This window comes from Lygodium microphyllum, chromosome 12, assembly GCF_053477565.2.
Source record: "Lygodium microphyllum isolate KBCC chromosome 12, Lygodium_microphyllum_v1.1.10, whole genome shotgun sequence".
Classification (NCBI taxonomy): Eukaryota; Viridiplantae; Streptophyta; class Polypodiopsida; order Schizaeales; family Lygodiaceae; genus Lygodium; species Lygodium microphyllum.
The window spans coordinates 153,304,163-153,328,462 of NC_141146.1; the positions used below are offsets into that span (position 1 = coordinate 153,304,163).

The 24,300-nt window shown below is 40.9% G+C and overlaps 1 protein-coding gene across 1 annotated transcript; it reads right to left on the minus strand.

Moving 5' to 3' along the window:
• Window positions 1–1,084: 1,084 nt before the first annotated feature.
• LOC148028461 (G-type lectin S-receptor-like serine/threonine-protein kinase At5g35370) lies at window positions 1,085–4,151 on the minus strand. Its single transcript, XM_087689963.1, has one exon. The coding sequence runs from the start codon at window positions 3,680–3,682 to the stop codon at window positions 1,085–1,087; it is 2,598 nt and encodes an 865-aa protein (XP_087546089.1). The 5' UTR covers window positions 3,683–4,151.
• Window positions 4,152–24,300: the final 20,149 nt, after the last annotated feature.

The following is a 24,300-nucleotide window of genomic DNA, read 5'->3' on the forward strand; positions in this document are numbered from 1 at the left end:
AAAGTACGCCGTACTTCTGCTTCACAGACATAACAGTAGCTTCATACTTGAGGGCTATGAAGGGACTATGATCAAATAAAAAGCTAACTCTAGCTCTCTCGTTTTTAGTCAGATTCAATTAGGCACAGGTGGTTTGAAGCTTTTAGGGGACTTGGAAGTTGGAAGTGGTATAAAAATCCATTGTCTTTCTCAGTCACAAACCTCCATGATGAGATTGACTTATCTTGATGTGTTCAAAATGGGGTGGCCTGGCCCCAAATTGAATGATTTATTCATTAAGTCCTTGACAGGATTGAAACTGAATTCATGCTTGATAACTCAGACATGTGAGTTCTTCAATGCATATGGGGCAATAAACTCAAGGGTAGCTTTTGGTGGGCAGGTAAGGTGGATCACCCAACTAAGGAAATGTTCAACATGATCGAAATGAAAAAAGAAAAGGATGTAGTAGTTCCAATGCCGATCAAAAAAGGTGGTAGCAAAGCCAGAGCTTTTCCATCAAAGTCTTTACCTGGGTGAAGAAGGGTTTTTGTAACTTAGAAACGTCTACAGTAGGATCAACAAATGTCGGTTGGAACTAGTTGAATTGGAGCAGGAATCAGTGCGAATGCAGGTTTGTCCCTAAGACATAATGCCTTATGTCAGGTTGTAACGGTTTCTGTCCTAGGTGTAAGTCAGAAGACAAACTGTTGGTGCACTTGTTTGTTTAGTTGCCTAGTCACTTTGAGCAGAACAATTAGGATAATGGTCTCACAGTTGCTTGCCTATTCACTTTGAGCAAAGCAATTAGGATATGGTTCCAAGAGCAACTGTGATATCGTTCCAAGACTGAAAGAAGATTGTTATTCTTGCAGCTATGAGATCAATGCTACTTCGAATGCCTGCTCTGCCCTGTAAATATATTTCTAACTTGTTAACCATTATGTTTCAGAAAGTGTGTTGCTGGTATTACGGCAAACGCGTGCAGACAAGCATGAGAGAGAGAGAGAGAGAGAGAGAGAGAGAGAGAGAGAGAGAGAGAGATTTACGAAAAAAGAGAGAGAGAGAGAGAGAGAGATGTATTGTCAAAATGCACAAGTATTTATTACAAGATACAATTAGAGGGTTGGGTTATCAGTTCTGCGCTGCAGATGCCGCTGCAAGAGCGGGAGGGTGCTGGGACGCCAAGAGTCAGATGCAAGGGTGCCTTGCTGGGCTTGGGTATGTGGACGAGCCCCTCCAGCATTTGCAAGACCTTCACCATGGATGGCCTGGCGTCTGGCGTCTCCTGCATGCACCAGAACGCCACGGTGACCATGCGGTCGCACTCTGCGGCATCATAGTCTTGCTTGAGTAGCGGGTCGACGATGTCGGCCAGTTTCCCCTGGGACCATTTGTGGAAGGCCCACTTGGGGAGGTGGGAGATGCTGCGGCCTTGGAGGAGGGGGTCATAGTGTCGGCGGCCGGCAACGAGCTCCAGGAGAACGACGCCGTAGCTGTAGACGTCGCACTTGTCGGTCATGGAAGAGTCGAGGATGAACTCGGGGGCGACATAGCCAGGGGTGCCACGCACCCGGGTGACGAAGGCGGAGGCCTCCTCATGGTCCCGCTGCAGAAGCTTGGAGAGGCCGAAGTCGGCGATCTTGGCCCCGAGCTTGTCATCCAGGAGGATGTTCTCAGGCTTGATGTCCAGGTGCACGATCTTCTTCTTGCATTTCTCATGGAGGTACGCCAGGCCTTGGGCGGTGTCCAGCGCTATGCGGAAGCGCGCGCTCCAGGCCAACGCCGCCCGCTGCTGCTGCTGCTGCGCCGCCGCCGCCTCCACGCCGGCCCTGCGCCGCTGGAACAGCCACGTGTCCAGCGAGCCGTTGCTCATGAACTCGTACACCAGCAGGCGGTGCGGGCCCTCGGAGCAGAAGCCCACCAGGCGGACCAGGTTGAAGTGGTGGATACTGCAGATCGTCGTCACCTCCCTCCGGAAGCTCTCCCGGGCACTCGGGTCGTCGCCGCCGTCGTCGTAGTCGATGTCGCTGCGTTGCTGCAGCAGTCGTTTCACTGCCACCACCGTGTTCCGCCTATCGGACAGCACCCCCCGATACACCACCGCACACCCCCCGGCCCCCACCTTGTGACTGAAATTGGCTGTCGCCTCCTGCAGCTGCCTGTACAAGAAGCGTATCGGCAGCCCCGATAGCAGGAGCAGAAAAGAATCATCCTCGTTCTTGACGTTGTTCTGCGCCTCCTGCTCGTACTCGACGGCGTCCGAGTTATTATACCCTGACGATCCCTTCCGAATATGATACTGCAACGGTTCTTCTTTGCCGGATCGGGTACCATGGACTTGGGTAATTGGTTTTGCCGATGACAGCGCCGTGCTTATTATCGCAAGATGCTGCTTCCTCCTGGACCAGATCACCCAAAGGAGCCATCCCACAATTGCCAGCAGAAGCCCCGCCACGCTGCCCATCACTGCCAAACAACCACTTGAGGAGCAGTAGACCGGAGAGTGACTTGGTCTACTATTCTTTTCAGGGTTGCTGTTTGTGGTTGTGGTTGTGGCGTTTGCATCGTTGTTGTCCCCTGAGTTGTCACCATAATCAGAGCCATCGCCGCTGCTGCCACCACCAGGATTGGGAGTGCGGTCGGCGGTGCCTTTGCTGCTGCTATTGCTGTATTGGAGCACCTTCAGAAAACCTCGCAGATGCTTCTGCGACGGTCTCACCTGAATCGTGGCGACGGGCTCATGTAGCAGATGGCAACTCCCTTTGAGGTGATCGAAGAAAGCCGAAGTGCAATTGCATCTAGCCAAACAGAGGGTGGTGCAATAAGACTGAGTGGTGACATTCTCTTCTGCAGAGAGAAAATTATTGGAGAAATAGGACGCTCCGCGCGGTAACTCCTGCAGAGTCAATTCATACGACATCTCTATGGCCAAAACTTCGGCTCCACCTGTGGCACAGGTGTCTGAGTTAGCAGCTTGAATTCCAGCAGCATAGTGACAACCTCTGCTGTGATCAGATTGATTGGTGAAGGTAAAGCTAGGGGGGCATTCGCAGATGGAACCTTTGCGATTGGGGAGAATCTTGCAGATCCCATTCCAGCCGCAGGTCTCTGGAAGACACATGGTGCGGTTGAGGAAATCGTAGTCTAGATGCCATGATTTCTGGTGCTCGTGCCAGAAATTGCCTACAAAACTGCCATCGTTCCTGAGGTCGAGCCTTCTGGGAACATCCTGACCGAATGTGGCAAACGTGAGAGACTGGTTTCTGCTGCTATCCGCGCTGCTGCTGCTTGCGGACACTGCATTATTGGAAGAACACAGTACGGACCACCGGTGGTAATCAGACATGACCGTAGCTGATCGATTCTGGGCAAGCTCCACCAGGCCCCTCTTGTCGAAGAACAAATAAGTCGGATGCTGGCACGTGCGCTTCACTGCCCATATGCTTGTCACGCCGTAATAGCTCCATGTCCAGTAAGGGCGTGGGAAACTGGAGCCCTTGAGCCTCACATACAAAACCAGGCCCCCAGCTTCCGCCACAAGTTCATACACAGACCCGAAAACAGATGGCTGCGATTGCAGACACGAGCCTGGCGCAAGTGTACTGTCTCCGGGGAGAAGGCGAATGTGGCATGATGGTGAGGCTGAGGAGGGAATGATGAAGAGGAGGCAGCTCAAGCTGGCAAAAATGATCAACTGCATCTCTCTCTACTAAGAGGAGGTGCAGGAAACAATCAAGAAGAGGCAAGTCAAGCTGACAAGAGTGGTGAGCTCCCCGTCAGTGACGAGCGATCACGAGTGTGAACTGCATCCCCCTCTAAAGAGAGTTGTAGGTTCTATAGTGGATGAGAGAGAGAGAGAGAGAGAGAGAGAGAGAGAGAGAGAGAGAGAGATCCCTGGATCAGCGATCGAGTAACTCCCTAGATCAGTGATAAACTCATCAATGTCAGAGAGAGCTAATGTGAAAATACTTTTTGTCAGTTGAATTGATGATTCCGCTTGCCGATTGCATGGAATATAATTGGAAAGCAAGAGATGTAAGCTCCCTGTCCAGTGCAACTGTCTTGTAGGGAAGCGTAGATACCAATGTACATCTGCCTTGCAGGGAAGCGTAGACACCAATGTGAGAGAGAGAGAGAGAGAGAGAGCAATTGTCACATTGCCGGCTTATCAGGATCGATCCCATCGGGACCAATTCTTTCATGACCATTAATAATCGGTGCCTTTTGTCGTAAGGTTACCCTCACTAGTTGTTGGCGCGGCCAGGCCTTGTGACGATGACGAGAAAGCACCATGGTTTTCTCGATTAGGATCTCGATTAGGATCGCCGGTCATACCAGTATATGCTCTCGAAGCGTGTCGTTTGTTGAAGTACTCACGAAATTAGGAGGACAAGATGGGGTGTATTCCACGATAGGCCCTGGGCATTGCCTGTGGAGCTTCTAGATAGGGTCTACTGTCTTACTCTTCCGCAGTAGGCCATGGATTATGTTCACAAGAAAAGGAGATTAAGCTGGTATGCGATCTGCTTCTGATCTCAATAGGGTGAGTTGGGATCATACAGCAACGGGTCAAAGGGTGTGTGAATTGTTGAGGCAATCTGAATCGGCTCCATTGATAGGTGAACTACGACGGTAAATGGATTCCTGGTTCAATTGTGCATGTAACAATTGCATGTATCCTTGGATTGTTGCCCAATACTTGGCTCATGTCGCAATTACTGCTACTGTATTCTTGATTGCATGTATCCTTGGATTGTTGCCCAATACTTGGCTCCTGTCGCAATTACTGCTACTGTATTCTTGATCTTTTCAACCAAACAAGCAAGCTTCTCGAGCAATATGCTTCCAATTTCACGGTTGAGCACCACATCGGTTATGCATCCCATCACTTTCCACATTTTGAAGAAGAAGAGGAGTCTCTTGTTATATTGAACACACAATTGAATGTTGCCAGCCCATCCCCAATGCAGAGCCTCTTGGCTCTGGCGTTAGCCCACAAGCCTGTCTTATAAAACCTACCACAGAAGATAAGGGAGTTTTGGTTGGGCGATGGAGGGCTAGTGTTAGCATTCGATTTCTTTAAGCTTATAATCTACCACTTGGCTACCAGCTTAGGAAGTGACTTGTCTATAGGAGGGAGTAATGACCCCGCTACTTTTTAGCAAGGGTGCAAGAATCTTAGGTTATCTTTAGCAATGTGAAGGACTTGAAATTTCTAGCTTCTCACCCATATGGATCTCTTCAAGGCTAAACCTTGGCATTTGATAAATAAATGTATGCACAGAAGGAGTTCTCCCCCATGAACAGTGTCATAAAGATCTGACTTTATGTACCTATATCTCACTCTATCTAATCTCATATAAAGATCTAATTTTATGTACATATGTCTCACTCTAATCTAATCTCATAAAGATCTAGGATTATACAATTGCGTCCTACTCTAATCTAGAGGTGCCCCTCCACCCATCAATAGTATTGTCTAGTCACTCAAGTCACCCTTCAACTTAGTCCAAAGTGCTATTGGTATAGTATTGCCTAGTCACTCAATACACCCTTCCACTCAAAATAGGGCACTATTGGTGTATCATCTCTTCAAGAAGGCTTGGTATAGTTGTGCATTTGGTCTTCATACTCTTCTTTGAAGATTTATGAAGCCATTTTTGGTAGGACAATGATTCGAATAGCTTCTTCAACAATAATTTTTTCTTGCCAAGTGTTTCCATGATATAGTTGATTGCCTCTTAAAGATGAGAGATCATACTCATCCTAATGTGACAATAGCAAAAATCTCATTCTCATTGGCCACATTAATATCATTTAGTTTATAGGTCCTTGCCAATACACAATGTAGCTCCTCGAGCCCTACTACAAGTTCATTCAATGATCTTTCACTAATTAAATCTAGTTCTATACTTGATCGTGACCTCCTAAAATGGTTGGCTTGTTAGTTGGGATGATACTCAGGGCTATAATAATTAGTCCTCTTTCCTTCTTCAAGCTCTTCAGAAGTTGCCATGGCCAACTTCTCTTCAATTAGGCAATGTTATAAAATCCGTGATACACGCTCGACTTTCTTATATACTTAAAACATATATGGTGAATATTATGTTGGCACAGATGGAGAATATATGAGAGAAAAGAAAGATGTAGAGAGAGAGGTAGAGAAATTGGCAACACACTAGGGACTGGAAGATGGGCCAGTCTCCCCCCTTGTGGAGTTATATTATTGACAAGGAGCAATCTCCTCCGTTACATATAAGCCATTTCTTACTCGTAGATCTTGGAAACAAGATCACGATTCCTTGCACGGTATACAACCGGCTAACACTTGTATAACTTGGAAGTTGGCACCTTTTGATCCTTCTTAAGTCTCCTTCTCTCCTACACAATATGTGTAGGGCTCTCCTCTTGGCACTTGATTTCAGCAGAGCTTTTGTAGCACTTGCACCTTCTCTTCTCCTCTTGGAACTTGATTTCAGCAGAGCTTTCACAGCACTTGCACCTTCTCTTCTCCTCTTGAAACTTGATTTTAGCAGGGCTTCCGCAGCACTTGATTTCAGCAGGGCTTCCGCAACACTTGCACCTTCTCTTCTCCTTTTGCATATATGCAAAGTGATGCTTCCTTCCACCTCTCCCTTACACCCAAAGAGAGCCTTGTCTTTTATAGGCTTTCAAGAGCTTCTCTTCTTGGAGAGAGAGTTGAGTTGTTCTTTATGCAAGATGTGGTTGTTCCACTTTACAGCACTAATTTCGAGATATCTCTTTGTGCGTTGTTTGGATGAAAAAACGTTCAATACGAAAGTTGTAGATCTTGCTGTTTTCGATAACTTGGTGGCCCATTTTTAGAGATCGTTTTTCTATTGCGAGATATTTTAAAAATGGATTTTCCAAAAAACAGCTTTTTAAACAATACTCTTAACTTGTGGTCCATGCAACCACTTTGAGTCATAGATAAGGAGAGTTCATTAGATTGCCTTGGGCCTCGACCTTAAGATTGAATTCCACACAAAATCTTGTGTCATTTAAGACCTTAGAAAGAGAAAATCATTTCTCTTCTCACTTCGAGAGGATCACGTTCTCTCGTCTTTCTTAGTGAGAGAATTCCCTCTCTCGTCTTTCTTAATGAAAGAAAAGACCTTAAACCTTGACTTGTAGGGGAGAGGACGACCGCAAATGAATGCAATGCTCATTACACACAAGTAAAACATTCCTAGGCGTCCCTGGATGCACACATAAATACGTAACACAATGCTAATGCACTTCCTCTTCTTAGAACTCAATCCATCTTCATTTATGTGTAACTCCTTGGTTCTTGTGTATACTCTTACACTTGGCAGACACTTCGTTCCCCCTTCATAACTTATAATGCATGTACCAGATATCCCCGTCACAGTGCTCTGATCACCCCATTAAGTGATGCACTAGGAATATTGGTTTGTAAATGGTCTCATGGCCATGCTAGATCATCATCAACACTTAAAGAAAAGTGAGTCATTAATTTATTGACATGAATTTATGAAATAGAGAATGTATAATAAGCAATCAATTTAGTGACATCCCTCTGGCTTCTAAACAGTTGACCTCAACTGTAGAGGGGATACATAGTCCTTAAGAAGATCTGGAAAGTCTTGTAGTTCTCTCTGTTATAAACTGAACGTCCAATGGGGGATAGTTCTTAAACTTAACCAGATACTTCCGTAATACCTTACCTGACCTTAGAGTATGGTCTTGATGGTGTAAAATTCTTTCAGGTATAAGGAACTCTTTTGTTTCTTCTATGTTAGGTAAATCTTCCTTGATTGGTTCCATTGGAGGTTCTCCAATATAGGCACGTAGCAAACTTATATGGAAAGCATTATGAATGTTCCAATGACTTGGTAGATCCAAACAAAAAGTCACATCGTTTATCTTATCTGTGATCTTGAAAGGGCCATAATAGCGATTAGAAAGCTTAACCACTTTACCCTTTTGACCTTTCTTCTTCTTCAAGTGAGCCTTCTCAAACTTAAGAAGAACATACTGTCCCAACTTGAGATCTAACTTCTTACGATGATGCTTATCTGCTTCGTGTTTATGCTTCTCTTGTGTCCTTTGGATAGCAGCTTTTACTTGAGTGAAAGTTGTATCAATGTCTCTAACAAACTCATCTGCTCTGCAAAGATCTTATCCTTCGTAAGAAGAATGGGTGGTAAATGAGGCTTACCATAGATGATCTCAAAGGGTGCCTTACCAATACTAGAGTGCACTGTATTATTGTATGCAAACTCTACTAAATGCAAATACTTTTTCCATTTTCTTTGATTATCAGAGACATAGGATTTCAAAAGGTCCACAACAATAGAATTAGCACTTTCACTCTGCTCATCCGTTTGAGGATGAAAACTTTAACTTTGTCCCGAGGTTCTCGAAGAGAGCTTGCCAAAAGAGGCTGGACATGCGGAGATCTCAATCACTTATAATGGACTTAGGCATGCCATGATGCTTGAAAATATGAGCAATGAATAGCTTAGCCATATGATCGGCTTTGATTGTCTTTCGCACATATATAAAGTGAGCTTGCTTACTGAATCTATCAATGATAGTCCAGATTACATCATTGCCTGCTTGTGTGCGAGGAAGCTCCATGATAAAGTCCATGGCTATACTTTCCAAAGGCTCATTGGGAATAGGTAATGGCTTCAGTAGACTAGGTGGTTTATGCCTGTCATACTTTACTTTTTGGCATATCTTGCACTTGCGGACATATCTTTCAATGTCAGCTCTAAGAGTGGGCCAAAAGAAATATCTTTCCAATGCTTGAGTAGTGGGTAGGATACCCCTATGTCCAGCATATGGAGATGCATGTGCTTCATCCATTACCTTGTGTTGCAATGGTAATGCTACACAAATTGCTTGATGATGATACAAATAACCATCTCAAATCGAGTAAGGTGTAATCGACTGACCTGAGCTAAGCTGATCCCATATGGTTGTGAAGTTGGAATCAGTTGCATACATTTTGGGTAAATCCATGAACTCGTTATGATAAAGAGTTGTGAACACATTCACTTGAGGTCGCCGTGATAGAGCATCTGCTATCACATTCTTAGTTCCAAATGTGTGAAGGATTTGAAAATGAAACATAGATAAGAAATTTGCCCAACGCATCTGTTTCTCTGAGAGCTTCTTCTGAGTGAGGAAGTATCTTAGACTTTGGCGATCTGTTTTAATAACAAAATCTGCACCAAGTAAATAGTGTTTTCATACTTGAAGGGCATGTACCACCACCATAAGCTCTTTCTCATATACTGGAGCATGTAGCTCATGGTCCTTGAGGCATCGGCTCTCAAATGCTACTGCATGATGCTCTTGGTTAAGCACATCTCCAATGCAATCACTAGAAGTATTGTAGTGAACTTCGAAAGGTTTTTGAAGATCTGGAACTATGAGAACTGGTTCTTGAGCCACAAGAAACTTAATTCTTTCAAAGGCTTGTAGTTGCCTTGATCCCCAGCAAAAAGGCATTCACTTCTTAGTAAGGTCATGTAGAGGAGATGCAACATATGCAAAACCTCGTATGAACCTCCTATAGTATGAACATTGGCCCAAGAAACTTCTAACTTCATGTACAGAAGTAGGTGTAGTCCATTCAGCAATGACTCGAATCAACTTTGGATCCATTCTCACCAAATTGTGAGAAACAATATGGCCTAAGTAATGAATTTTCAAAAGAAAAAATTCACTCTTCTTAGCATTGACCTGTAGTCTATGCTTGCGAAGTTCTTGAAAAAAAATAGATATTTGTTTTCTATGCTCTTCTTCAGACCGTGAAAATATTAGAATGCCATCAAAGAAGACACCTGTGAACTTTGAGGTTTGAAAATTCTCTCCATCATTCGATTGAATGTGGCGGGTGCATTAGTCAAACCAAATGGCATGACTAAAAACTCGTATAGTCCAAATGTTGTACGAAAAACTGTCTTATGAACATCTTCAGGTGCTATCCGTATCTGGTGATAGTTACTCTTGAGATCAATGCGACTAAAGATACTAGCCCCTTGCAACTTATCCAAGATATCATCTATCCTTGGGATAGGAAAACGATTCTTGGTTGTGATCTTGTTCAAAGATCTGTAGTCTATGCACATATAGAAAGAACCGTCTTTCTTTTGAACAAGTAAGACTGGAGATCAGTATGGAGAAGAGCTAGGTTGAACTAACTCTTTTTCCAACAATTCATTTACTTGTGTTAGGATTTCCTCTTGCTGTCTTGCACTTACTTGGTAAGGTGGTTGGTTAGGTAGTGAACTGCCTGGGATAAGATCAATTGTGTGATCTTTCGGGCGCTTAGGAGGTAACTCTCCTGGGAGTGAATCACTAAAATAATCTTCATATTGTTTAACAAAATCATGTCTAGCTTGGTCAATTAAAAAGAGGGGTGTAGAAATAGCTTTCTTCATTTCTTTAGAAATGCTAACATGACTAACCATTGGCACAGGTCAATCTCCAGCATCAGCAATGCATACTATGTTCCGACCCTTGAATTGAAATGCAAGGGTCTTCTTAACAAAATCGGGAAGAGTTCTAATCTTGTAATGCCAATGCATGCCTAAGATAACATCACAGTTACCTATGGGTGCAAGTAGAAAAGATTCTTGGTCGCGGTAATCCCCAATTCTAAGATTCAACTTCCCTTGAATAGGAGTAGAATTGGTTGTAAGTCCTTTAAATGCCGAACCTGATCCAATTGGTGATCCTAATCGATCTGGTGGAATTTATAGCCTTTCAACAGTATCTGCTGACACAAAGTTATCTGTGGACCCTGGATCGAAGAGTATCAAAACTCGTTAATTGTTGAGTGTCCCCCAACCCTTTAAGAGTTGTCTTTTCTTCTCATTTGAATGAGTGTTAGCTTGCACATCTAGAACAGAACTTGAGGATGGCAGAGGAGGATCTTTAACCACATTTTCTTCCTTCCTTTTGTGAGAACAATCAAGCTTCATATGCCCTAACTCACCATAAAGAAAGCACCTTCCTTCCTCTTTGTACTTTTGTATCTCAGAGGGTGAGAGATACTTGTGCTTCTTCTTATTACCCTCTGGCTTTGAATATTGGTCATGGGTAAAGGTAGGTCTTCTTTGATTAGTCCTGTCTCTTGGTTGATCATAGAGCTACTCTTGTCTAGCTCTATAAGAACTCATCTCCAACTTTCGAGATGTACTAGGTGTATGCAAACTTTCAGCTATGATGGCAGACTCCATCATGCGAGATAAGGTTTCATGTGGATATACCTTCATGGTTCTGTGTAAATGAGGGAGTAGGCCAGCTTCAAACTTCATTTTTTTCTCTTCATCACTGATCTCCATGAAAGGAGTAACCTTGAGAAGAGTAGACCAAAACTTGTCCACATAACTAGTGACCTTTTCATACTCTTTCTGGCCTAGCCAATCCCACTCCTTCTTGACATCATTCTCAAAATCAGGAGGCAAGAACTGAGCATAAAACTTCTTTTTGAACTTTTCCCAAGTCGTAGGTTTCCTTCCCTCCAAAATGAGAGTCAACCACCAATTGCTAGCGGTGTCTTTCAAGTGCATGCCTACATGCCTTAGCTTGGACTTTTCTAAGAAATTACCATAAGAAAAAGCAACTTCAAATTGCCTAACACAAAGGCTAATGCCTTAGCAGGATCTCTCTTACTGGAGTAAGAGTCAAACTTTATGTCCTTATCCCCAAACTTGAAAGTCTTAGTCTTCTTAAGCTTGCTCCTCTTATGGTCCCTCTTTGTCCGTTTGTGGATTGCACTAGACTTAGAACCAAGAGAGTAGAAACTAGAAGATGATGAGGAGGAGAAGGAACTTGAGTAATCATGGGAGTACTTGGTTGCTAAGGGAGATGACTCCCTCCTTATCCGCCTCACTCGATGTGAATTATTTTTACTCTTCTTGACCCGAGAATCGTTCTTCCTTCTAGGAAGCTTCTCAGCAATTGGATGCTTTGCATCTTCACCATCAATTGGTGCAATGGTGTTTCCTCCAGTATCACCATCTTTTGGAGGATTTGGTCCTTCATAAGTAGCTTCTTCTCTTGCCCTTAAGTTGTCAATCAGTTGACGTACTTCGGGAATCTCCAACAAGCTATGATACTCTGGCAATTGAGCATGTAATTGCTCACTTGTAGGTGCTTCATCAGTTGCTATCTTTACCTTCTTCTTGCAAAGATCACCTTTACTTTGAGATGCAAAGAGACCTGCTTTGATACCACTGTTATAAAATCTGAGATACACACTCGACTTTCTTATATAATTAAAATATATATGGTGAATATTATGTTGGCACAGATGGAGAATAGATGAGAGAAAAGAAAGATGTAGAGAGAGAGGTAGAGAAATTGGCAACACACTAGGGACTGGAAGATGGGCCAGTCTCCCCCCTTGTGGAGTTATATTATTGACAAGGAGCAAGCTCCTCTGTTACACATAAGCCAGTTCTTACTTGTAGATCTTGGAAACAAGATCATGGTTCCTTGCACGGTATACAACCGGCTAACACTTGTACAACTTGGAAGTTGGCACCTTTTGATCCTTCTTGAGTCTCCTTCTCTCCTACACAATATGTGTAGGGCTCTCCTCTCGGCACTTGATTTCAGCAAAGCTTCCGTAGCACTTGCACCTTCTCTTCTCCTCTTGGAACTTGATTTCAGCAGAGCTTTCGTAGCACTTGCACCTTCTCTTCTCCTCTTGGAACTTGATTTTAGCAGAGCTTCCATAGCACTTGATTTTAGTAGGGCTTCCGCTGCAGCACTTGATTTCAGCAGGGCTTCTGCAGCACTTGCACCTTCTCTTCTCCTCTTGCATACATGCAAAGTGATGCTTCCTTCCACCTCTCCCTTACACCCAAAGAGAGCCTTGTCTTTTATAGGCTTTCAAGAGCTTCTCTTCTTGGAGAGAGAGTTGAGTTGTTCTTCATGCAAGATGTGGTTGTTCCACTCTACAACACTAATTTCGAGATATCTCTTTGTGCGTTGTTTGGATGAAAAAACGTCCAACACAAAAGTTGTAGATCTCGCTGTTTTCGATAAGCCTCACAGCTTGTTTTTAGATATTGTTTTTCTATTGCGAGATATTTTAAAAATGGATTTTCCAAAAAATAGCTTTTTAAACTGTAATCTTAACTTATGGTCCATGCAACCACTTTGAGTCATAGATAAGGAGAGTTCATTAGATTGCCTTGGGCCTCAACCTTAAGATTGAATTCCACACAAAATCTTATGTCATTTTAGACCTTAGAAAGAGAAAATCACTTCTCTCCTCACTTCCAGAGGATCATATTCTTTCGTCTTTCTTAGTGAGAGAATTCCCTCTCTCGTCTTTCTTAATGAAAGAAAAGACCTTAAACCTTGACTTGTAGGGGAGAGGATGACCGCAAATGAATGCAATGCTCATTACACACAAGTAAAACATTCCCAGGCGTCCCTGGATGCACACATAAATACATAACACAATGCTAATGCACTTCCTCTTCTTAGAACTCAATCCATCTTCATTTATGTGCAACTCCTTGGTTCTTGTGTACACTCTTACACTTGGCAGACACTTCGTTCCCCCTTCATAACTTGTACTGCCTGTACCAGATATCCCTGTCATAGTGCTCTGATCACCCCATTAAGTGATGCACTAGGAATACTGGTCTCTAAATGGTCTCATGGCCATGCTAGATCATCATCAACACTTAAAGAAAAGTGAGTCATTAATTTATTGACATGAATTTATTAAATAGAGAATGCATAATAAGCAATCAATTTAGTGACATGCAACCTCTTCTTTCTTGCTTCTTTGACTCTACCTTTGTTTTGATAAAGACACTTTTGAGGGGTGAGGGGTGTCTTTTGTTGCTTCATCTTTGGAGCAATCTTCTTGAGTGCTATTTCTTGTTCATGTGGCACAACTTTGCTAACAAGAGGAGTTAATGGATCGGCTTTTGGAAGCCATATAGTTCCATTACCTTTGTAGTACCCTTGGCCTTGAGGATCCATGTGGCTACTCATCTCTATTTTGTGTACCTCTTCTTGTAACATCTTCCTCCAATAATAATATTTTTGGGTGATTGGTTGTGCATATAGCTCTTTCTTAGTTGTCATGGTTCTATTTTAATTGTAATAGGTGGAATATTGACTCTGACTCACAATAGTATGCTTGTCTTTAATGATGCTTCTAGATTCTTTACCAAGTCTTCACCCCCTTGCCAAAGAGTTCTTTTCTTAGGAATATTTTTTTGCTTCACAAGGCTAACCTAGTTGAAGGTTGCCATAATTATTACCTTTGGTAAAGCAAGATGTATTCTATTGCATAGTCAACATGACAATATATTTTGAAGCTCAAAGTGTTTGCCAAGTAAGACCTATTTCCTACATCCCTATGGTTCAAAAGCACTAGAAAATCATAGGTATGCTTTATATGTTGATGCAATCAATACTTTGTACTTAGCTAGCAATGACTTTGATTTGCTATTGTATGGCCAATTCTAATGTCATTCAGAATTAGCTCTAGTCATCTACATGGGCCCAAGCTTCACAGGTGAGGTTGTTATGAACTTTTTCCTCATATATGGGCATGTCTAAGGTACATTACCTTTTTGCAAGTACTCTAACATTGAGATACACAAGTGGTATTGATAGTTAATGAAACATGTTGCTCGGAGGGACATACTTCTTGAGTCTACTTCTATTTAAGAATCCAGTGCATTCACCTTCCAAGGTTTCTAGCTTTGCATTCCATGTTGTGCTAATATCACATAATTGGAAGGGTTCTAAGCCATGAAAATTAATTTTCTAAGTGTATCCTTTGCCTCAATTTAAGAATACCAAGTCTCTTGTTTCCTAATTCTATTGTTGGACATGCTTGTAATATGAGGATTCTGATGAAATATTTTTTCACAATTATTGCATGTATGGATAGAAGTAGGGTTTTTGTGAGTCTTTCTAGTTTCACAAAGCCTTTCAATCTACTCACTCTCATTCCATATTTCTTGAACCACAATCCTCAAACTCATTATTAGAATTTCACAACTGAGGTAGCATCAATCTCTGTTGGGGGTAAAGACACATGCGCCTACACTACCTATGTATTCACTACACTTCACTACCTGCACACTTGTACACTATAGGTGGTGGCCCACACACCTATACATTGCAAGTGGAGGGTGTCCGTCACTATCACTTCATTCTTTATTCTTTTAGTGATTAATCAATAAGGGAAGGTTGGCCACACATTGTGACTATTGGAGTCTCCACATACGCTCTCTCTCTCTCTCTCTCCCCATTCTTTGTAGCTCACACCTTGGTTTCCCTTGCTCGTGCTCCCACTCTCACTTCAATTGGTATTAGAGCCCTTGATTGAGGAGCTTCTTCTTCAATTTTTCTTTAGTGTGTAAAGGCCTACAACTTAAGATTTGTGGCATTCGTTTCTTTAGCTCCTTGAGGTATACATTGACCTTTAGCTCTCTTTCAGCTTACAAGAGCTTGCTCCAAGGATTAAAAAGGTTGTATTGAGCATCTGTGAGTGATCTATAGTGGCCATTTTCTTTAGCCATACCAACATTTAGCCTTGCAGCAATACTGTGAGCTATCACAAGCTATGCATGTTCCTAAACAACACTCCCTTTGCTTTGTAGCAAGTCCTCTCCACTTCTACTTTCTCTTGCACACTTGGGCAACCTCTAGCAGACTCTCTGGCATTGGACACGAGTTTTGGAGCTATCAACCTTTGTTCTTTGTTGTAATATACAACAAACCTGCTATTATAAGCATGTAACTATCTTTCATTAGTGATTGGAGCTCATTTCTTGCTTCTACTAATGCTCATTGGTTGCCCAAATGCTTGCAATACACTATGGTGATGTATTAAGGTGCCAATATTCCTAGCTATGGAAGCTTGGTCTTTTTTGTTTGATTTGCCCATAGTTGGATTCTCATACTGCTACATTTATTACAGCAATGCTACACTTGCAGGTTTATGCATTATTTATGAGAGCAGATGCTTTAATTTGACAGTTCATTACTGGCGGTTAGTGGACAACCCTATACTTTGGCATTTTCTTCCATTTAAACCTTTCCTAGGTTGTGCTTTGGGGCTAATTTAGGGTCATTTGCAACATCTTGTCTTCTTATATTGTGCTTTCATTTGTTGCATGATGGTTGGTGGATCAAATGCTAGTGTTATCTTTAACATTGATAAATTGGATGACATTAATTACAACTATTGGAAGGCACAAATATGGCAAGTTTTAGTAAAGAAATTGTAGATTAAGCCATTTAGCTATGAGGGTATAAAGATATATAGAAGACATTTGCTCTTTGAGAGATACATAAAAGAATAAAGAAAGATAATAAAGTAAGTTTTCAATCTTCTTGAGTCCAAAATGATAACTTAAGACATTGGACTAAATACTAGATAGTTTGGATCTGATTTTCATCCAAAGAGGTTTCCATCTCAAAGTTATAGAGGAAGATAGTCAAGAGGTGCTCAAAGATCTGAAGTGGAATGCTACATATGTGGAGAAAAGGGTCATTTTTTCCCAAACTTTCCAAACCCTAGAAGGTCCATGGATTATGAACCCCTGTATAGTAGATGCAAAGGCGAATGCCATATTGTGAAAGATTATCCTAGTCCACCTCTTGTGAATGCTAATGCCATTGATTAATCAGTCGAAGAATCAAGAACTTGCTTCCAATTTGGTGGAATTGAATGTTGTGGCAATTATGTATGTCAAGAAAAGAGAACTATTAGTTCTAAAAGAAACTGATCTCCCTACAAGAGCTATGAAGTTTAAGCTCCCAACTGAGTCCTAGAGTAGTACAATGTAGTAGAGAGCGCTTTAAAGCCAAAGAAGGATGGAGAGATAGTCTAGGAAGTAGAACCAAAGGTCTATGAAACAGATTAGATAGATGTGCCTTTAGTGGGAGAAGAAGTAGAGATGCGGTCAATTCTTGAAGAAAGAGGAAAGAGTGAAGTGGGTGTTGCTCCATTCCCTAGTTGATTGGAGAAGCTAATGGACCCCATGATACATTCCATCTTAATTTGACATTCTGATAACTGCTAATGTTGTCTCCCAGTTGCCCCAAAAGATTCAAAAGCATTATGACATGAAGACATGGATTAAGGATTGCCACCCATATCTATATCAAAAACCAATAAAGCTTCAAAGCCTATGAAATAAGTGGATGTGGCCAATGCCTTCCTAGATCTTGGCGCTCTAGAGACTAGCATACAAATAGAAGGTTGCTTCATTTTGCAGATGCAATGATAGATGGAGTTTCCTTAGTGAACACAATGATATAACAAAGAAGGATTTGGGACTACAAGGCATGCAAGCTAGTAGATCAAAGTAGAATCGAGACTCTAGATATTCTTCCCTATGTTAAGACTACCTTGGTTGGAAAAGATTATTGGTTGACTTATTTGGTGGTGAAGCCAAATTCTTACGGGATTTCTTATTCCTTGCTACTATAGGGTACTGAAGTTATAGGGTTTGCAAAAAGGAAATGGGTCTTCTTCCATTGAGGTCTCATTTGACTCTTCCAAGGAAGCTGTAGAAGGAACATCAATTGTCAAAGAAGCCATAAAATAAATCTTTCCAAAGAAGGTAACAACACTGTCTCTTACAATAGACATTATAAGACAACTCCCTAAGTAAGCAAAGTTGCTATCAATGGGTGAATACCTTTTGCATGAGCCCAAAGTACCTTTGAAATCAATTCTAACACTAAAATAGAGACCTAGAAGTATCACTCTCCTTGCTATATGGCCATAGCTGCACTAGAGACACAAGAAGAATTTGAAGCAAAGAGCTTCTTTTTCTCCTACAAAGCCTCTCCAAAAGTAGAAACTAAGTCTAAAAGGGACGATGGTGAAAAGTGAAGAGTAAGATTTTGAGAGTGCAGAGGAAGAATCTCTCCCATCAAAAGAGAATACCAATGACAATGATGCCACAGAGGTTGAAGATCCCTTCTTGTTGGATGGAATGACAATGGTCATTTTCCCATTGATTAATGATCGACAAAGTATGCAAAATGTGTATTAAAAATGGATCAGGCAAACAAAGATTTCCTTCACTATTGACTCTTGTTGTCTTGATCTACCCTTCCCGAGAAAATATGATGATGATACACCATGCCAACAAGTGCTAGTACCACAATAAAAAAGCAATCCAATGAGTCCTTGTCATGTGATATTCCTAGATGCATCCTCAGGATGATGAATCCTTGCATCAAGAAGTGACTATCCTTTCTAAAAAAAATCCAAAACAACCATTGTCTCCTTTCAGCATCCAACAATATCAGGGGCATCATAGCCAAATGTAGAATAAGTTGATTCCAATGGAACATCAGAAGAAGAGGCAACTCCCTTGAAGGTGTCTGACTCTACAAGATCTTCATCAGAGAAGTAGAAAGTGAAAAGAAGTTGACTTTTATTAATGAAAATGGGACTGAATGTCATCCCGAAGTGGGTAGTTAGTCCTCCATGACCTATTGAAAGTGAACTTGGATATGTTTGGTCATGCAAGGATTTGAAGGGGAGTGATCCCGTTGTATGATAGCATCATATCAATCTAGTGTCTGATGCTAAGCCTGTATGACAATGTCAGAGGCACATGAATCCTAACTATTCAACCTTGGTCAAGATAGAGTTACTAAAACTCTTGGAAGTTGAATTCATCTATCAAGTCACCAATAATAAATGGGTTTTGTCCATTGTGGTTATATTCAAGAAGAATGGGAAGCTTTGCATTTGTGTGGACTTCCACAAATTGAACTCCATGATGAAGAAAGATAACCTCCCTTTCCTTTTCATAGATCAATTGCTGGATACTGCCATAGGATATGAGCTCCATTCTCTCTTGGATGGATTCAGTAGATATAATGAAGTGCAAATCATAGAATAAGATAAGTCAAAGAGAACCTTTACTATAGAATGGGACACCAACATCCACAAAGCAATACCATTTGGACTTTGCAATGGCCTAGCCACCTTCCAGCAAGTCATGATGGCCATATTCCAACACCATATGTATAATTTCATTGAGGTATACCTAGATGATTTTTGTGTCTTTAGCCTACTCTACATCGGGGACACTTGTAACAGTGCTTTGATCACTATTTAGAGTATGAATCGCCCCAAACCCTCATAGATGCACCTTTGGTGTGTTTACAAGTGTTTTGTTGGGCCATATCATCTCTACATATGGTATAGTAAAAATCAATAAGATTGTAACTCTAACCACACCAACCAATCTCAAATAGTTAAGAGGTTTTCTTGGCCATGTGGACTATTGTAGGAGGTTCATTGCAAATTTTGGAACAACATTAGTCCCCCCCCTTTGAACAAGCTCTTAAGGATAGATGTAGAGTTCATTTGGAAAGCTGATTGTGAAGAAGCTTTCAAAACTCTAAAGCAATGCTTCATCAAAGTACACATCTCACCTTCTAATTGAATGAAAGAGTTTCATGTATATATTGATGCGTTAACCAAATTCGCTCAATGTATTCACTATGCAAACTACAATCACTGATAGGGTAAGAAACCATGTAGTGACATAATTGGAGTGCTTGTGGTGATGGTGTTTGCCTTGGAGAAGTTTCAACATTACCTTCTATCAACACATTTCAAGTCTTATGTGGACCATGAGGCTCTTCCTTCCTAATGAAAAAAGGCGATGTGAAAGATGAATGGTGGGGTGGTTATTTACATTTCAAGAGTTTGATTTTGAAGTGGTAACGAAGCTTGGCCACTTCCATGTTTTGTTCTCTCAAGAATCCCTTAAGGTGAAGTAACTCCATGGTATGCATGCATTGCTAATATCTTGGCTACCCACTAGTATCATCTTGGCATCTCCAATTAAGAAAAGAAGAAGCTTCTATCAGAATCAACTCCCTACATCTTATTAGATGGTGCACTATACAAGACATGCAAGGAAGAAGTATTGTGAAGATATGTTGCAAGAGATGATATTGGGATCATTCTGAAAGCTTACCATGACAAACCATGTGGTAGAAACTTTGCAAGAGAAGAAAAAGCAAAAAAATCTCTCATTGTAGGATATTGGTGATCGACCTTACGTAAGAATGCCTACGACTATTGCAAGTGTTGTGATACCTATCAACAAATGGTATGCCCACCAAAATTAGTGCCTTGCCATTACAACCTATCCTTTCCCCTTAAGCCATTCCAAAAATAGGGTCTTGACTTTATTGGTCCTATCAACCCTTCCACCAAAAGGAAGCAGAACCACTACATCCTAGTATGTACTGACTATGTGACAAAGTGGTATGAAGCCAAATCCCTTAGGTGAGATGATGGAAATAGCGTGGCCCTATTCTTATACGAGAACATTATCACTCGCTTTGGCAGTCCCTAAAGTTGGTAAGTGATCATGGCACCTAATTCCTAACAAGATCATGGAAGAATTGAGAGAGATCTATAAGATCTACCATCGCAAGTCAACATCTTACTACCCAAAAGAAGCCAATGGCCGAGTCAAAGTCATCAATCACATCCTTTGATTGATCCTAATAAGGACAATTGCTACCAGTTGTATGATTGGAATGATCGACTCAATATCTTACTACCCTAGAGCCAACAATATTCAAGTCAAAGTCACCAATTATATCCTTTGCTCGATCTTGATAAGGACAATCGCTACCCATCATTGTGGTTGGGATGATTGACTTATAAAGACCCTATGGGTGTATAAAACCTCCCACAAGGTCACCATATGATAGATTCCCTTCCAGTTGGTATATAACATAAAAGATATATTTCCTATTAAGCTCGAATTTCCCTCTCTATGAGTGGCTATTAAGGAGGGCCGAGGAGATGATGAGTCCTTGCAGTGCCATCTCTTGCATTTAGAATGGCTAGATGAGATTCGATGAATGGAATTATAGTGTATGGAAGCTACACAAGATCAAGATAAAGCTTATCATGATAGCTTCATCAAGCATAAATGACTAGATGAGATTCGACGAATGGCCTTATAGTGTATGGAAGCCACACAAACTCAAGATAAAGTTATCATGATAGCTTCATCAAGCATAAATAATCTAAGGAGGGCAACCTCATTCTAGCTTACGATTCATACTTTGGAAAGAGTCTTAGCATGCTTCCACAATGCTAGATGAGCCCTTATGAGGTACTCACTATCAACCCTAACAGCCTTGTCCAAGTACAAGCCGTCAATGCCTTTGATGATTCTTTCATGTGATCAATGACTATTGCTTGAAAATATACTTCTCTCCTTAGGAATCATGACAATCACAAAGGATAGCCCCTCTCCCCCTTGGGTGTCACTTACTACTGTTTTCCATGTTGTTGAGATGGTAGTAGCTTTCCTTCTTATTTTGATGAAGTGGCATAGTTTTTCTATAACCTTGTCTCCAACACTCGCTACTACTCCTTGGACTTATCCTTTAGTCCTATGGAAATGGCACGAGTGGTTCTGACAAAGGGTATTCTTGAGAGATAAAAATATTAATTATGGGAGAAAAGGGTTTCGATCCTTACCATATTGACTTACTCTTTGAGAAAAGGTGGAAATACCCTCGGGAGCACGTAGAGAAAAGGAAAAAAGAAAAAAAAAGTATAATGGGAGAAAATGACAAATTTTCTTATCATAACATGCCTTGCAACAAACAAAGACAGAAAAAAAAATTGTTATGGAAGAGAAGGAAAATTAAAATTCCCTGTCATTACAAGCCTTGCTCCAAGAAAGAGTGGCAATATCCTTGGGTGGAAAGTTGGGTGTGGAAAAGGTGGTAACACACTATAGACTAGATGGGTTCAATCATTAGTGGATCCTTCAAGGATGTAGTTTCGAAGCCATCTCCTTGATGTGCTATATCATGCGACTCCACCAAATGTTTGACTCCTACATTAGATGGAATTTCTTATAAACAACCTAAGTTCTTGATGTATTGGCTACCTCCTTGGGTACACCTCTTCATTAGCAAACATTTAATATCATCAATATACCCCTCTTCATTGATAACTATTGAATGACGTGAGATTTTATCCTAACTAGATGGGGATGTGAGCACAAGTCACCCTTTGTATCTATTAGTGAGGAATACATGAATGGGTGTCAGGATACGGGTTTCCCTCCTATATCTATCAATAGAGCATGAGAGAGAGAGGGGAGGGGGGATTAAGTGTGATTGATCTTCTATTCCAATAATTGAAAGGTGATGGTTGAGGGACGATACAACCAAAGATGACAATTACATTCATGTTTTCCTATGCACACACTAGATGTGGGCTTTTGCAATCATCACACAACATGATACCGTTGTTTTGTGCATCTATCTATCCTTCGATCTTGTATTTATACCAATCAGATTGGGATACACTAATGTACTATCAACTATACACATTAGCATACTCCATCTAAACCTCCAAAAACTAGGTAGGCCTTAATCTAAGGTAACCTTACAATCTAATGAGGATTCTCTTCCCCAATAAGAAGTGTTGAGTACCTTTCTTTCAGCTTTGTTAAGCAAGACATGAATTTTCCGTTTGGGGATTAACTTACCCAACATAAGCAATACCATTTCACAAACTATTTATGAAGATTATGCAATATCCTTCTATTTCAATTTTTGGGAGTTTGTAGGTAATACAATAGATTGGGAGGTCTAATTTGTTCTTCACCTTATTAGATTCCATCCAATATCTTCTTTAACATTGATTTTTTCTAAGAAATAGCAAATTTCCTAGTAAAAAAATGGTGACAAGATTATTTATAGGACTTTTAAATAGACTTTTGCAAGCATTAATCAATACTTAACCTTGCCACATTTGATAGTAGATATATCGAGTTATTTTATTAACTAGTCTTGAATGTGCTTATAATCCTTTACTTATTTTGTGCAACATCCATCTATAATTATTTGTATCATAATTCTATGGATTATAATCTTGATTAGTCCAGCTACAAATCATAGATAGAAATTAACCATTTATGTGTGTAATAATATGCTCTCTAGATTAAAGTTGTCATAGTGTAAATGCAAAAGTTAACATTTTATGTACTTAATTAAAAAAACCTTATTATTTTATGAAAATAATATCCTATTTTTGAGTTGTAGACAAGCTGGTTTGGCACAACGTCATTAGGAATTTCGTCTTTTCTCACACTTGTGTTCACCACACTTGTGTTCCGTTGGTAGTGGCAACTCCAGCAATCTCAAGTACTCCCATATCTTTGGCAATACCCATTTTTGCCCGGTTGTAGTAGATCTCATGGTCTTTCCACCTCGTCGCTTTGGAGCCAAAGTCTGCAAACAGGTTCGAGAGATGGAGAAGGTGAAATGAATTCAAGATGGGAGAGCATGAGAGAAGATTGTCGAGATGAAGACCGAGGCAAGGGAAGGTTGAGTCACTTCGTTTCCTCTCTAACCCCCTCTCTAATTCCTTCTCTCGCAACCTCTCGGGATCTTCTTCCCTCTCTCTTCCTTTCTAATTCTCCCCCTCTCTAGCTCCCTCTTGCAGCCTATATACTCTTGAGAAGGGCCTCTCCCCTCTTGCTCAAACCTCCCTCAACTGTTTCCCATGCCTCTTATTTATAGCTAAGTTAGAGAAGAAGGGTTGTGGCTAAGAAGAAGAGCTCTTTATGGAGGGGATCTTGGCAAAATCAGCAATCTGAAACTTCTAAGATGCAATGTGATGCTCAAATCATAAATCTAATGGTTTCGTTAGCTTCGAAAGGGGGATAAAACTTTAGGAGACCTGCTTTAGAAATCTTCCAGATCACTCCTTCTTCTTCTCCCTATTTGGAGTGTTGTTTGCTGCCTACAAACTGTGATTGTGATGTACCTGATTTCACCAATTCTTCTTTTTTGCATTAAATCTCCAAAACTAGTTGAAAAAACTACTTTCTTTTATTACATGACACCTTGTTCTAAAAGTTTTCATAGCTTTTTAGGATATTTACAATAGATAATATCCAAAATGTCAAAATTATGCTAGTTTTGTAAAAAAATCTAGTATTTTTTGGACCATCCATATTATAGACACTGGCATTAATGACTAATAGGACTCATAACCATCGTTCACGTGGTAACTTCTGTGATGGGTGGTTACCGTCCTTGTTAATCTGGAAAAAATATAAGATCCTCATTTTTAAAAAAAATTATTAGTTAGCTAGTTATTAATGTTAGTTAGTTTTTACTTTAGTTAGTCTTTAGTCAGTAATCTTACTAACTTATTAATTGACTAACTAACTTTCGAACTAACCAACTAACCTTTAATTGCATGGAAGTATTACATCCTCCTCCCCTTAGAGAAATTGA

What these genes read in the sequence shown, in the direction of transcription:
- LOC148028461 (XM_087689963.1), bottom strand. Translation starts at nt 3,682, where the DNA reads ATGCAGTTGATCATTTTTGCCAGCTTGAGCTGCCTCCTCTTCATCATT.